A 15,510-nucleotide genomic window follows, 5' to 3' on the forward strand; every position below is an offset into this window, starting at 1 on the left:
ACACTTCTGAAATAAGGGAGGAACCTAAGTGTTTCAAAATGGACTTTGACAGTTCTGCCAACCTCACCCTGAAGCTACAGAGGACAAATGCAGGATTGCAACACCTAGAGTTCCTGCGGGTGAAATGGTCCACAAAACTCTGGAGATGGAGTTCTCCAACTTCTCTTGCCTTTCAGTGAGATTTGGGAATGTATGTGTGTGTGTCCTTTCAACAGGACAAGGTACTAATCCTACTCTAGTGCTGTGAACAAGCAAAACTAAGCTATGAAAAATACATAAACACTGGCAATTTGCATTTGAATGAAAATAAAGGTCTGAAAAGAAGGATGGAAAAAATTCTCGAATCAATGACATTCTGGTCCCTAGATAATGGTGTCGTTATCTTAGTTCTAATCTCAACTCAAATGGATTAGCACACTCTAGGAAATGTGTTTGCCACCCTGTTAATCAAGACAGAGTAAACAGTACAACCCCGGCTAACCCTCACTGCTCTAGATTAAAGCCCGGATCAACAACGTGCTTATTTTTTCTGGCAATTATGGGAAATCTTGTTCTGTTTTATCACTTAGATGTTAGCTGATTGGGTCTGCAGAACTTTGCTCACACGCTGGGCAGCAGTGCCCACCACCACTGCCACCAACACCATCGTACCTGACTCTGCCACATCAGCAATGTTCACCCCTTGCTCTTGTGCCATGAAGCCCAGGACGGAAAAAATTGCGAAGCCAGACACAAAACTGGTACCACTGTTCAGGCATCCCAGCAGCAAACAGTCCCTAAGTCACACATATGTCATGGAGCAAGTTAATTAAAAAAAAATTAACCCATTGTCCCTACTTTATTTACATCATTTAGCTAAAACACTAAACCCCCTTGGATGGAAACTTGCCTATAGCAGTTGTATTTGTACTTGTTGTAGCTCCCCAGGGAAGTCATTGCTCCTAAGCAGATTGCATATGAGAAGAAGATTTGTGTCCCTGCATCTATCCAGACCTAAAGGGAAAGATAGAAATACTGTTATTACCAGCATTGTTGCATTGCAACAATCAACACAAACACACAGTTCAAACTAAGAAAAATCAACAAAATAATTGTTTCCATTGAGGGTGAGAGCTAAAGGACCAGGGAGACAGGGAAAGAGAACAACATATTTGCAAGTCTGGCTTTCACAAGGAAAAGAAAATTGTTAGCATCAGAACCCAGAAGAACATAATCTCTACAATAGTTCCTGTTTCCCCTCCCCAGAGATGCTCAGTATTTCTAGTTTCTTAGTCATTCAGCTGATCCTTCCTGTTGGCGCAACAATAAACGTGTTTCAGTGCAATAGGAAATGCAGAAGTATTTATAACATTGCTCATTTCTCTTGTAACTCATTTCACTTAGAGTCAGCCAACAGATTCCTTAAACTGAGGATGTGAAAAGCTTGAGAAACAGGTTTGTGTATTTGGTTTGTTTATTTTTCTAGCTTTCTGGTTGTTTTTGTACCTGTTCAAATGCAAGATAAAAAGCCATAGGGGTGGGGGGAAAATAAGCAAAATACAATGCACTTTATAAGATACATATTTGATCTTGGTCTCATGAGTCTTTGTCCTGATTACATTAAAAAAACCACATACAGAGTGAAATAACTGTACACTATGAACTTCTTGGCTAGTAAATACCTAGCAAACTATCAAAACACATCCTCTGAATCCCATCTGTTCTTTTCTTTCTGCGAATTCAAGTATGCTAGCACCAGAGGAAACCACCAAGGAGTCTGAGTAAGTGAGAATGTAGACTGAGGACCATTACCTCCTCCCTCCCACCATCACTTCCCAGCACCTTGCTGACTACTGTCTCCTTGGAGTGATGCTTTTGCTAGACCATGGGTGGGAGCTGGCCTGCTCACATGAACCTCTCCAACATTATCTGCTGACACTCTGGTTAGGCTAACAGTAGATCATAAAAATTATAGAGTCCCATAAAAAAAAGACTAAACCATAAAATATAATATCTCCTGTGAAAAGGGTGTCTTGTAAAAGAGGGCAAGACTAGAGAACGAACCAAATTTTCACTGTTTCTTTCAATTACACTTTTCCTACCTCAGTTCTTTAGCGACCATTGGAGTTTTATTTTAACCAAATACTCATTAGAAAGAAATAGCAAAGACAGATGTTATTTCCTATCACTGTGACCAACATTTTATTATTTTCAAAGATCCCCTGTTCTATTTTTTTTCTTCAGGGGGTAATATTGCATTTTTTTTTCATTTCTCACATGAACGCTATTGGCTAAAATGACGCTGATCTGCTCAAGTGTCCCATACCTGCGCTCTGTGAGCACAGACAGAATTTCTATCTATACAGAAAGAGTCTGGCTCCCACTAGCCAAGGCTAAGCAAACAGTAGTTCCTGTGCCTCAGAAAGCATTTTCTCCACCTTTGCCTGAGTTTTCAATCTTCTGTAATTTCATTCACTTCTCTCCCAATCTCCTATTGAGCAGAGGGAGATAAGTGACACTGGTACTCACAGTTGTTGCTTGTTGTTCCATCTGTGAAGCCCACGTGTCTCTCCTTTGAAACTAAAGACTATCCTCATTAAAAAAAATGCATCTCCCTTACCTTACCAACAAGAAAGCTGAGATTGTATAACGGGACAGAGTCTACAGCCTCAGAGTCCTTTGACACAAAAAAAATATACACGCATACACACACAAACATACATACACATGGAAAGATGCATTATCACATTTAACAGCGACCTTCTCAAGCAGATCTCTGGAAAATATAACCCAGCATTAACATTCATGCTGTATTTGGACCTCTAAAGACCGTGGAAAAAAATTGTTTGTCACTACATCAGCACCATCACCCTCCACCATCCCCCTTTGCACAGGAAATCATCCCACTCCCCACTCCTGGTTCTGTACCTGTGGGTCAGCTAACCGTGAGATATCAGGGTAAAGATAAAACTTGATGCCTTCTGCAGCTCCAGGCAGGGTCACGCCACGGATGAGTAGAACAAGAAGCATGATGAATGGGAACGTGGCAGTGATGTACACTACCTGGAAATAAGAAAAGAAAAAAGGAATGTTTAGTCTGTGGCAGCCAAAGCTCCAGAACCAAGAAAGGTCTAACAGTGGAAGTTCAAAGCCCCCTCATACCTAAAAAGGGCCCAATCTGAGTTTCTGTGTGTACTTTTAATTTAATGGTCTTTAACACCTTACTGCCTTAGGTCTGAAGGCAATGCATGGATCCCTCCAGAGGCCCCAGCCAACAGTCAGGTCACTCAGACATGATTTTACAACTCACGACTTTTGTCCAAATTCTGCCTTTGCGCTGTTTGTCCTCCTCACACGACAAGTGCACCTCTGCCAGGGAAGTGAAAAGGTTTACTCACTGAGGCCCCCTGAAACATTATTACCTCATTCTTTATTGGAACTTTAAAACTTACAAGCTGCAAACTGTTTCGCAAGCTCTGCTGCTACCTCTGACCTTGCTGTGCAGCCCCACTACTGCCCCTACAGTCAGCTTCACCAGGGACTGTGTTCAGAGATTAAGGTAATTTAGTCTGGGCTCCCCTGTGTCCCTTCCTATCTCCTTGAACACATCAAGCCCTTCAGGTTGGCATCAGCCTCAACAGTGGTAATTTCCAGTCCTGTAACTTCATTCTTGCCCTTGCTGCCTATTCAGCAACATCATTATTGGAAACTAAGGCTCTATTCATCCAGTTTGAAAATACGTCTTCATTATCTTTAACCTCTATTCCCACTCTCTTTGAATAACAGCCTACTTCTTCTCTTCTTGTTATCTCCTCATTCATTTGATGAAAGAGCCCTTTGCTTTCATCTCCAGCACGAGGGTTAATTGAGCTTGCATTTGGACAGTTCTATCTTTAGACCCACACTTTTTGACCTCTAACATTTTGCTTTCTTTGCTCATCAGTGCTTTCTCTCATTTTTTATATAACTGCTGTGCTACAGTCACTACTGTCCAAGAAAGGGCATTTTTCTTGGAGTCAGATGATTCCCCCAGGTAATTACAGTTGGCTGCCATGAGTTAAAATGTATTTTTGTTTTCAGAATTTGCTTAACTACTGCAAAGCTCCCAGGATGCTCCATTTTTCTTCTTAAGTGTGTCCTCTGAGAATAACGAGGAGAACTCAAAGCCTGCATTGCCATAATAATTCACAGAGCGGGGCTGATTTCATAGAATGAAATGAAATTTTTTCATACATGCCCTTTTAATTCTCTCTTTGAATTTTCTGTATATTTTCCAGTGACAAATAACATGTATTGCACATTAGCTCGTTTCACTAAAACCAGGAAAAAAGGGGGATTTCTGCACCTTATTTTTTTTTAATAAGCCAGGCCTATGAAAAAATCAATGTTTTCTTACAAAAAAAATACACTTTGAGGTATTTGCAGGAACTGAATGAATAAAAACTCACAGAGAGGTCTTTTCACTGCAGGTAGAAATTCCCTCACGATGCTGCAGGAATTTTTAAGATCAAGCACATTATCTAAAGCTTAAATATAACTAATATTTTTCATCATGATTTCATGTTTATTTGTCCAATGCTTTACTAAAAGATTTAAAAACTACATCTTCCCCCCACGCTGCTCTCCAAAGAGCCATTAACACACTGGAAAGCAGGGAAGTGCTATAAACAACCCTCTACTAAAGTAAACTAGACTTCTCAAATAATTCAAGTCCTCCATTAAAGTTTACAGTTTACTTTTGTTTGACCCCAAAGTTAATGGAGTCAACCGGAGACTTTCCAATGGTTTTGTTGGTCTTTGGCTCCACACCCGCACGAGCTCTGATGCCGAGAGCGGGGAGTGAATTCCTGACAACCGCCCTGTTTTAGACGTGAGACCATTCTGCAGGATTTGCAGAGAACACAGATTTTTAGATAAATGATTTTAACAGACCTGTTTGCAACCTGTTATCTTCAGGGGAGTAGAAATAGTACCCTAGGGGGATTGGAATGCCTCTCTGTGCTACTGGAGCCTTTACTGAGCAGACACCAGGGTTGCCAAAGGTGCTGCAGAAATGTTCGCTTCCACCCTGCTGCTGCAGGAGATTTACTGCATCCACCTTTACTATAAAACTTGTACAATCTCCTCACTGAGTCACATCAATCAGAGGGAATAGAGAAACAAACATTTTTGTCAATGTGTGCTTTAGAGGTGTGGAAGCTGTTCTTCGGGGGAAATGTGGCAGGAATCCAGAGTAAGGCACCAGCTTTTTAATGAGGGTCATTGATAAAAATCACAGAAAGCAAGGCAGAAACTGCAGCAAAGCAAGTGGTTTAGTCAACAGTGGAATTGATGAGGTCTGGCTTCCTACAAAGTTTTGTCTCCTGGTTGATTCTGCATCATGCAATAAGGTAAAACTGCTAAATGATGCTCTTTCTGCAGCTGAGGCACTTGGAATTTCTCCCCCTGACTTTTTTGGGGACTCATAAAAGATGAGTTCACACTGCAGTCTTTTTCTTAGGAAGGGCACTAATGGGGTCACTTTCTTCCACCTAGTTGAGAAGAAATGCGGGGAAGTTAGTATCTTGAGATCCCTCCTCCTCTGTCAGACTTATCTGAACACTGTCTCAAGCAACAAGTTTGAAAGTGGAGAATTACGCAAACACAGTGGCTTCAAAACTCATGAAAATGGGTGTAAAAACACTACTGAATGCAAGGGGGAATAATGTTATGCTTTACACTAAGTGACTGACCAAGACTTGCACTGGGGCAGGATGTTCAGGAGTGAGGCAACTGTTATCCTTTACAGGAAAACATGTTTCTGAAGAGCATGTGATGGGACTAAACCCACAAGCTATGCAGGATCTTTGTTAGTGACAAAGCTCCTGAATGAGTACCTAAGTTTAGTCTTGTGTGTCTGCACAGAGCTCTTCTGTAAACGACCGGCATTTCAAAAATGCTGTGCATCCACCAGTTTCCACTGCCCTAAAACATCCCTACCACAGCTATGTTAACATCCATCCTGCTGCACTGGGATGAACTTGACTGGAGTGAGAACACAGACACGCAGTGCAGAACACCACCCATCACAAGCCTGAGGCCTTCTGCACTCATGACATCAGTGGGATGCTCGTCCTCCTACAGCTGAAGTGGTGCTCAATCTGTGCTTGTATCTGCTTCTTTATGCCCTTCCCGTAATGGCTACTTGACTCACAGGCATTTTGGGCATTTGTAATGAATTTCAAAAGGCAGTTAAATATGAATTCTTCTCTTACTCAGTGTAAAAGTACAGTTTTTCCTGGAAATGGTGAATATCTTCAAGAACAGCATTACTTAGTATTCCTAACATCTCTAACTGCAGTGATTATAAAATGGGTAAAAGAGTACTTACTTTCCCAGTGGATTTGACTCCTTTCCAAATGCAGAAGAAACATATCACCCAGACAAGGAGGAGACACAGTGCCAGATCCCACTTGATAATACCAATATCTTCGATTCCTGAGGACAAGCTCAGCACATTGCGCCTGAATATTTGAAAGGAAACAAAACAAGAGAGAGATGCAGGAGCTCAGTTGATGCAGACTCTGGTTGTGATGGCTGAGAATACACAATGGTGTGCAGGGAAGCTGATGCACAGACAGACCTCTGCTCTCACTGACTTGCTAAGTCAGTGGCTTATGTGCCCAAAGCCGTGCTTTGCAAACCTACATCTCCCCTGTGTCTGTAGGACTCCTTAATTCAATATACTGCACAACATATAAAAAATTTAAGCTCTTTTTAGCAGCCCATGACCACCCCAATATCAGATAAAAAAGTATTTGCTCTCTTGAAGATCCCAGACAAACTCTCCCCAGTGAAGCCACCTGGCAGCAGTACACACCATGTCTCCATCATGGACACTTGCAGCTGACCTGTATCCACAATTTTTGATCCTTTTCAGTTCATTAGCAAGGCTGCCACGAGGAGGAAAGGGAAAAAGCAGTGCAGCACGGAAGTGTCAGGCCATGCAGCCTTGCAGGGTGAAGGCTGGAGCCATTATCTGTTCTCCCCTTGGGGCCCCCCAAACAAACACTGCCCGGGTGCTGCCACCTCCCCTCAGCATCCCCGACACCAGGGTCTCACTTAGCTAACACCAGATTATGTGGGAAACTTTATTCCCTCACTTAGGTTAATAAATAAAAAGTAATTCCTGACCTGTGTCTTAAGGGAGAAACATCTGACCATTAGAAGACTCTGATCCAGGTGGGAAATATTCATTAAGGCTTCTCTCTTTTCAAAATTCCCATGGCTTATCATTAAATACTGAATTTAAACTATTTTAAAAATAATGTCATGCAACATACATAGTCCTCACACACTGCACAGACCTTGTCATACTCAACACTTCATTTGTCAAATATGCAAAACAACAAACTGTTTCTTACTGTTCACTGAGCTAAAACTCCTCTGCAGATGAACCCGGTAAACTCTGAAGAGTTACTGCAAGGTTTTTTAGTCAAGGAAAAGTTTGACCTCAATTAGCACAGAAATGCCTTGACCCAAGACTATAGAAGTGAACTTGCTACCTAACAAATATTTTTATTAATTGTGAGTTAAATTTTATTTTCAGACAGCTATAAAAGTCAGGCACTTTCATTCACCAGAGTTGTAGAGAGCAGAGCCCAGAGCAGTCTGGGTGCTCTGCTGGGTCAGGCCCATGTGTGTGGGGTGCCCAGCTTAGTGTGGGGATCCACTACAAGACAGACCACTGTGGTTTGGTTTTCCCCTGAACTAATGAATTTTTCTTTTTCTATTACCACGGAAATAATAGTGAATGAAGTCACTGATGGAAAATTTGCAATTAGTTTTTGGAAAAAGCCCTGGATCAACCAGTTTAATAGGACTCAAACCCTCGCCCATCTGTTTTTGCATCTCTGTTTGCCAAACTCGCTTGGATTACCTGTGTGACCATGTTCTCACACCAAATGCCTTCTTCTCTCTGAACGTGTATGTATTTTGTTATGGAAAAGGACTAATGGCACCAGACAGGGTAAGTCTGCCCTAATCAGCACAGCTATTCAACAGTTATGAGAAACCCCTCAGTAATGAATATTTGGCATAAAGTTGCAGTCCTGCTTCACCTGAGCCTAAATAAACAAAGGAAAAACCCGCTGTGCATATACAAAAGAAGAAAATACATTTATAACATGACAAAGTTCAGCCACAACCTTCTGTGCCTGTTTAAAAAATAGATGGCAATTTTCCAATCAAAGGGGCAGTTCATATTAAAAAGGCAATCTATAGAGCTGGCTCTCAAGAAACCGTGAATAATTAACTGCAAATGCCTTTTGGAATTGGGAGCTTTATTAATGCATTCAGCTAAGACTCCTTTGCTTTTTACTATGGAACTAAAAGCAAGTGGCCATCTCTCCTAGAGTTTGCCCCAGCAATTCTTTCAAGATTTTTCAAGGACACCCCAGTGGGCTGCTGAGAGCCAAATATCTTACTTTTCTATGTAAAAAAGCCAGATATCTCACTTTCCCATGTGAGGCAGCAAGCATCCTATGATGCACTGGCCTTCTCTGCCCAGGGTTATCCCATCTCACAGAGACTGACTACTTCAAGGAATACACTCAGAATTACCAGGGGATCTTCAGCATTACAATTGTTTTATGAGTTCTAGCCCTATATGTTTTTGCAGAAGCACTCAACCTGGATTTGTGACCCTGTAAATTCAAGTTCAGGAAAGAGCATGAGCTGGGCTGTGCTGATAACTCTTCAATTTTGTTACATAACCCTCGTGCTACGGAGATTCAGCCAAGCCCACTCAGCTACCTTCACACCACTCACACACGGAGTTGTTACTTATTCAGATTTATAGTCTTGATGCTGTCATTAACTGTCACTCATATATAATCAATGGGACAACAGGCTGGGGCTGAGTTTGTTGTAAACAGGAGTTCCTGACCCTTGAACACTAATGTGTTCTAGTGTGTGCAATATGGAAATGTAACAGGAGCTGTAACTGTCTCTACAATATAAACAAAAATAAAATGAAGAGAGTTATGCAATCCTTGAGGGCTATTCCAGCTCATTAATCAAGTGAATGCAGACAGGACCTTTCAAACCAGGAAAGGTGAAGTATCCTTTCATGTTGGATGAACAAGAATAATTAACACTGAAGAGGTTGTACAGAAGAATATTAAAAGGAGAATACAAAACAATTTTTAAAACTCTCAAGTTTGCTCTTAGAGGCAGAGACAGCTGCTCTAGATTTTGTTTAGTGTTTTGTGTTGCTCCCTTTAGGATTACGTGCCATTAGCATGTGATGGTCTTTCTTGGGATTTGGACGAATAAAGTCTGCTGATTACCAAATATTTATAAACACTTGGCCAGCACCAGACAATCAGAGGTTTTGTTCAACCATAATTACCCTGTTACACTTATCCCTTATGTATTAATATGTGTGTAAGCCTTTAAGGTTTTGGACTTCCAAATAAAATCTTCAGAAATAAGACCTGAAGCATGTGATACCAAGAGGTAAGTCTCCTGATATAAAGCCTGATTTCCTTAACCCCCTTTTATTGCTGCTCAAGCAAGCATGTGATTTGCACAGAACATTAATTCAAATGAACTGACATGTCAGGCTGCACTTTATGTCCAGCCAGGCTGAGTTGTTCAACGTGAAGAGGTTAATGCATCAGTGTGGTCAATTATACCTGGGCAGCACTAGTTTTGCAAAGCAATACTGATGAGGACACTATATAAACGTCCTACAATAAAAATGGCATTGGGTTTCAGAAACCAAATACTCACAAACCTCTGAATTAAACTGGAATTAATTGTGCCACAAAGCAGATGGATATCTTCAGTTAAAGACTAATTATTTACCTGTCCTTTCAATGTTGGTAGCTGGCTGGCTGGCTGGCAGCCAGCATTGTTTATGGTGGCAAGGTACCTGAAAGTTCTTAAAACTATTTTTAATTTCAGAATTGTAAAGAATAGTAGCATGGCTGGGGAAAAAAAAAAAGGGGATATTCAGTGCTTGCACCATGTAAGAGCTATGCTACTTTAATTACAACAGTGCTGCGTGATCTCTGCTCTTATTTGAAGACATCAATAGTTATTTATGCAGAGAGAACAGCTATTTTTAATACTCTTCTAAGTGTCATGACTCCTGAAGGCAGCTTGCTCTGTCAAGGACAGTTTTGCCCATGATGAAACAGTGAATTATGGGCAGTATGTCTGTCCTAGTAGGATTACAGAGCCAAGCTCCTCCCTAGCAAGACTCCAGGGAAAAGTTCAGCTTACAGTGTCTAAAACTGTTGAGGACACAAGTTAAAGTGGCTGCAAAGTGCAGGGAGAGCTACTCCAGGAGCACTAATCCCTGAGCAACCTTTGCTCTGACTCTGCTACAGACACAGTGAGGGCACAGCTGAGGACAGGAAAGTGTGTGAGGATCAAAGATTTGTTGTCCAGCCTCAGGCACCTCCAGCTTGAGTACATCTACAGGAGGATTTGGCTCAGCTGGCAGGAGAGTTTTCTGACTTGGTTTCTCTTAGAGGGAAGTTGACTAAAAGGTCCATCACCAACATGATCCCAGAGGGACATCATTCCCCCAGCCCATGGCTGCCCTGCCATAATACCCTTTATCACATACTGCTGTGTTACCCACAGAGAGCTCTGCTGTTCCCCAGTGCACTGGAGCCCTCACTCTTGTACAGTCCCTTTCCCAGTCCCTGGCCCTTTTCCTTTCTGCTACGGTATCTTCAGTCTCCTGAAGTGGACATGCTGCCTGGGGCCAAGGGAGACAACTCGGCCCACAAACCTGTACAGTGCAGGAGTAGGAGCTTCCAGAGCAGCAGGACAATCCCACGGCCACATCAGGAGCCACCAAGCTCATGGCTGCCCCCAGGTACAAGAGGACTGTCAGCAAAATTACTCAACAAAAGCGGTGATGAACACAGTGCTTTGGGAGTCTGGGGGAGCAACTATTTTGGGACAGCACTGTGGACCTCTGCTTCCTTGGGAGGCCGTGAGAAGACGTTTGAACACACGACCAAACCAGCCACTCATTTGGATTCAAGGCCTTCAGTCCCAAGTCATTGTGGGAGAGTCCAAAGGAGTGAGAGCTCCTTCCTCTTCTACTGCAACTTGCTTCTCAGTTCCCCCAAAACATCCAAAGGTACCATTTAACAATTGTTCTCCAACTTCCTCCATATTTACAAGGGACGAAGTAAAAAAGCAGCTGCCCCTCAGCATGGAAACACAGAGCTTGTGGCGAAAACTCTGCTCTCACAGCCTGCACCCTGCCCCTCACACCAGCCACCAGAGCCTCCTGACAAACTACCAATCCAAGATTCAATCTGCCCCTTTGTAGTTTGGCTCTCGTGTTACAAATTTTAGCACAGTTCCTAAGACTATTTTTTTCTAAACCTAATGCATGCCAAACATCTTCAGCACGAACACGATTCCTGCTGGGGCTTTGGCTGATGCTTATTTTTAAAAATAGAGAAGTAGGTACAAGTTGATCAGAGATGAAACTGCACTTTAAATATGCTGAAAAAGCCAGGCTGGGCCAGAAACTGATTCTTACCCTTAAGTGACTATCTGAGCAAGCAAACAAGCAAAAAAAATATTATTAATAAACTATTTGTAGACACTTTGGATTTAAGTTTCCCTACAGGTGTCTTCCTCTGCTACTATGTTTTGACACTTAAATAAACACACAGAGTTTTGGGGTCATGCCTGTTCAGAGATCATGTTATGCAATATGATTTAGAACTTGAAAAATAAGAGAGAAATGAGAGTAAGAAGCTTATGACTGATGAAATTCAGGCATCTGGCAAAACAGTCTCCTCAGAGACTGCAGAGAAAAATGTTGTAACAGAGATGACCTGAGAAACCTAGAGTACAGGACAATGTTCACCACCTCTGTCAGATTTATTACTGAGGTCAAAGCCTTACATTGTTGAAAAGAGATGTGTTACAGCTTAACAAAGTGTAGTGCAAATGCTAACAGCTGGGGAAGAGGCAACCACAAAGGTGATGATTTCTCACTGCTTCCACTGTAAATCCCTGCTATCAGGGCATCTGCAGCGACCTGTTTGTGTTCTCCTGCTGCACTCAGAGATCCAGCCAAGAAGGAAACAAGTTTTCTTCCAAAGAAGAAGCTGTACTGGGCTTTTAGAGCTCCCTGTATGGTCTAGGATAAATACACTTACACATCTAACACCTTCCTCCACCACTCCCAGACTTACCAGTCTGTCTCAAGGTAGGTGAGAATGAGTAGCAAACACTGGTCAAACAACTGACACCCAGAGCAATTTTCTTTTCCTATCTAACACTTCCCACTGGGTTTCCATAAAATCTCAGTACTGACCTCTGGCATGCAACCAAAAGCTCTCTGAAGACACCATGAAGAGGGGGTACTTACTCCCAAAACTCTGTGACAGGAGAGGTGAAGTTAGTGGCATTCAGCGATATCCAAAGCGTTTTGTTCTTCCTGAGAGTGTCTTCCACGCAGGTCGGCGTGTTCCACTTCTGGTGGCAGTGCGCCCATGGCAGGACGCTCTGGAATGACTGGAACAGGTAGTAGAGTCCCCAGGCCAGGATCACGATGTAGTACACATTCAGAAGGGACACAATCACTATGGAAGCATAACCAATTCCTGGCAAGAAGGGGAGAGAAAAGAAAAATGGGCAGATGTGACAGATGCTGCACCTTGTGATGTCCTGGGGCTGGTGCCATTGCCACTGCATCATGGGGTTGTATCCTGCCCTATCCTACTGCTGATGGAAACTCAGCTCAACCACACATAAGCACAGACCTGCCAGCATCTCTGGCACTCAGGGCTGAGTTTCTGGCTATGGTTTGCTGACACTGAGGGGAGGATTGCAGGATATCTACTCAATTTAACACTAACCCAGCTATTTCAAGTTTTAGTAGAGGGAAGTCAAGGCATCAGGCTTTGTTTGTTTGCTACACCATCTCACTTCTTAGGTACCTATGTGGGCAACCTCATTCTTGCCACACTGTCCTCCAAGCCAACTTTCCTAGCAGCAGCTCAGCTGGACAGCCCCTGCACGACTCAGTGATCAACTGGCTGGGCTAAGTCTATGTGGGGGAAAAAAAAAGACATTTCTTGAATGAGTTAAAAAGGAATCAATGTGAAAGCGGTTGTTTCTGCCTCAATTTCACTTGTGCAAAGGAAGTACGGTATTTGTGGCTCTTATGGTTAACTGGATAAATCTCTGCTTACACAGTTTGCCAGTTATGAACCACAGGCAAAATAAAAATACTTCCTTCAAAAATTTAGAGCTATCTCTTACAAGAACCTACGAGGCTCCCTTTAACATCACTCTGATGGATATTCCAGCACTTGGGGTACCTGCCTCATATTTTACAGTTTAAAACCTTGTTGCAGCAGGAGTCTTTATCACCAGAGATTAATTTTATGTCAGATGGAAACAAGCAGAGCAAGTGCTATTTTTTCTGTACATCTGCATTTCTTTCAGCATATACGCTAGTCACATTAGCTACACTTTCTCTTTATGGATGCCTGGGAGATTGCTATTTAAACAAGGAACATTCCTTCTTCCTCCTCCTCAAAAAAAAAAAAAAAGTTTTCACAAAAGTGGGAGGAGGAGGAAGAAAATTAAGCTAAAGCAGCACAATTACATCAGCTTCAGCAGCATTGTGAGCACTAGGTGGGAGTGTGAGCCTCAGAGAAAACCCCCACTTCAGCTTGGGGTGACATAAGGGAAGAGAGATGCCTGGAACAGCAACAGTGGCAGAGCTAGAGACATGCCAGTGTGAAGTGCCCACTCTTTCCAAATGGGATTTGAACAGAGCCACATGTTTAGTGTAGTTATTCCAAGTGAGTCTGCCTGTGCTGTCCAGCTGTAAAGGGCAATCTACACACAAGACAGGCATCCTCCATCATGTTTCTAACCTGTCTTTCATTTTTCCTTTTAGTTAACATCCAGAGCAGCCTTCATACTGTCCCTGTGAGAAATGAGCAGGCAAAGGCCCTTCGATAATATCAGACCAACATTTGCCAGGACCTACTCAGTTATGACCAAAGCCCTGTTCCTGATTTCAACCAAAAAGTGCTGTCCATGTTTTGACTGTATCAGTAGCAGGGGGATGATGCCAATGGTAAGCTTTCACATGGAAGAGGGATTTTGATTTCCAGACCAAAATAACATTTCAAAGATGGTTTCATTAATGCCATCTAGCCTTCCAAGACAACACTTTCTCTGATACCTGTAAACAAAATGTGCAATTGCCTTAAAAGGCATAATATGCAATTTCTTTCTTGGTTATCGGCAGTTTTGCCAGTTAACAAGCTGATAGCATCAAAATCAATACCTCACTTTGTCCTTCAGACTCTCTGACTTCTACCTTTCCAGGAACCAATATCATACCCTTAATTACTAGAGCAAATAGCTGAATTAATGGACATGAGGGGAATGGTGCTGCTACATATGGTTTACAGAGGTGTCTTTAAGCAGTAAGGCACAACAAGATGTACTTACCAGTGAAAATAGGGCAGATCTTTTCCCAGCATGTAATTCCACCTTCGGAGGTATACTGTCCTAGCACCACCTCCAGGAAAAACACGGGAAGACCTCCCCCAAACAGGAAAATGAAATAAGGTATAAGAAATGCACCTGTTGAGAAAATACAGCAGTACGTAATGAGATGAAATGAATGAATTTACACAAGAGCATCTAAAAAGTGGCAACAGGCACATATAAACAAATAAACATATTTGATTATTTAATACCAGCATGAAATAATCTTATTTGGGGGTATTTTTGCTCATTTTCTCTGCAAAAAGGATGGGTATAGGCTGGAAAGGGCATTTTCTTACCTCTTTAAAGTGAATATCTGCAATAACAATGGCAGATTGTTAGGCACACAACAGTTTCACATGTCTCAGACTGCTCTTATTCTGAAGTCCCCTGGTCTGAAATCCTACTGGTCTATATTAATAGTGTATCTTCTGGTTAAAAGTCAGACTCAGTTGCAGCAGAAATAAAAAAAGCAGGACAGGTTCAATAGCATAACATTTGAAATTGCTGTGTTTCTTCCCTAATAAAGTTTTAATTAAAACTACTCAATGATGAAAAAATCTCTCCTGAAGACTGGTGAGGAAGGTAGAAAACAGATGTACGAACATTCTTCTTAAAAACTGGATGAAGGCAGTGAAAAATAGTGAGCACAGGGCAGACAGACTGATTCCTGAGCATGGAATAAGAGCTCACCTCCGCCATTTTTGTAGCAGAGATACGGGAACCGCCAGACGTTGCCTAAACCAATGAATCCACCCGCCACAGACAGCAGGAAGTCGATCTTGCTCGCCCACTTCTCCCGCTGGGGCGGCTTTCCCTCGGCCTCATCCTCAGGCCGCGTCCCCGGGCTCTTGCCGGGGGAAGGTTTGAGGATGTCCTTGTGGAAATCTTTCAAGCACTGAAGCTTTTCCTTTGTTGCCATATTTCTGCTTTCTACATGGAAAAAGAAAGAAAGAAAGAGGGGTTTATTAAACAGTCTTTTCCAGCAGAGCT

The 15,510-nt window shown here is 42.3% G+C and overlaps 1 protein-coding gene across 5 annotated transcripts in view; it reads right to left on the reverse strand.

The window, feature by feature from the left end:
- Positions 1-15,510, reverse strand: part of SLC6A6 (solute carrier family 6 member 6) — a 57,966-nt gene that overhangs the window by 18,517 nt on the left and 23,939 nt on the right. For all 5 annotated transcript variants that reach the window (XM_032121057.1, XM_032121061.1, XM_032121060.1 and 2 more), the window contains 7 exons: positions 15,211-15,450; positions 14,479-14,613; positions 12,374-12,608; positions 6,350-6,482; positions 2,908-3,042; positions 890-993; positions 652-776 (listed from right to left, as the gene is read on the reverse strand). In XM_032121057.1, the coding sequence (XP_031976948.1) occupies positions 652-776; positions 890-993; positions 2,908-3,042; positions 6,350-6,482; positions 12,374-12,608; positions 14,479-14,613; positions 15,211-15,450 (1,107 nt within the window). The remainder of the gene's footprint in view (positions 1-651; positions 777-889; positions 994-2,907; positions 3,043-6,349; positions 6,483-12,373; positions 12,609-14,478; positions 14,614-15,210; positions 15,451-15,510) is intronic.

The sequence above is a fragment of the Corvus moneduloides genome, chromosome 11 (genome assembly GCF_009650955.1).
Source record: "Corvus moneduloides isolate bCorMon1 chromosome 11, bCorMon1.pri, whole genome shotgun sequence".
Classification (NCBI taxonomy): domain Eukaryota; kingdom Metazoa; phylum Chordata; class Aves; order Passeriformes; family Corvidae; genus Corvus; species Corvus moneduloides.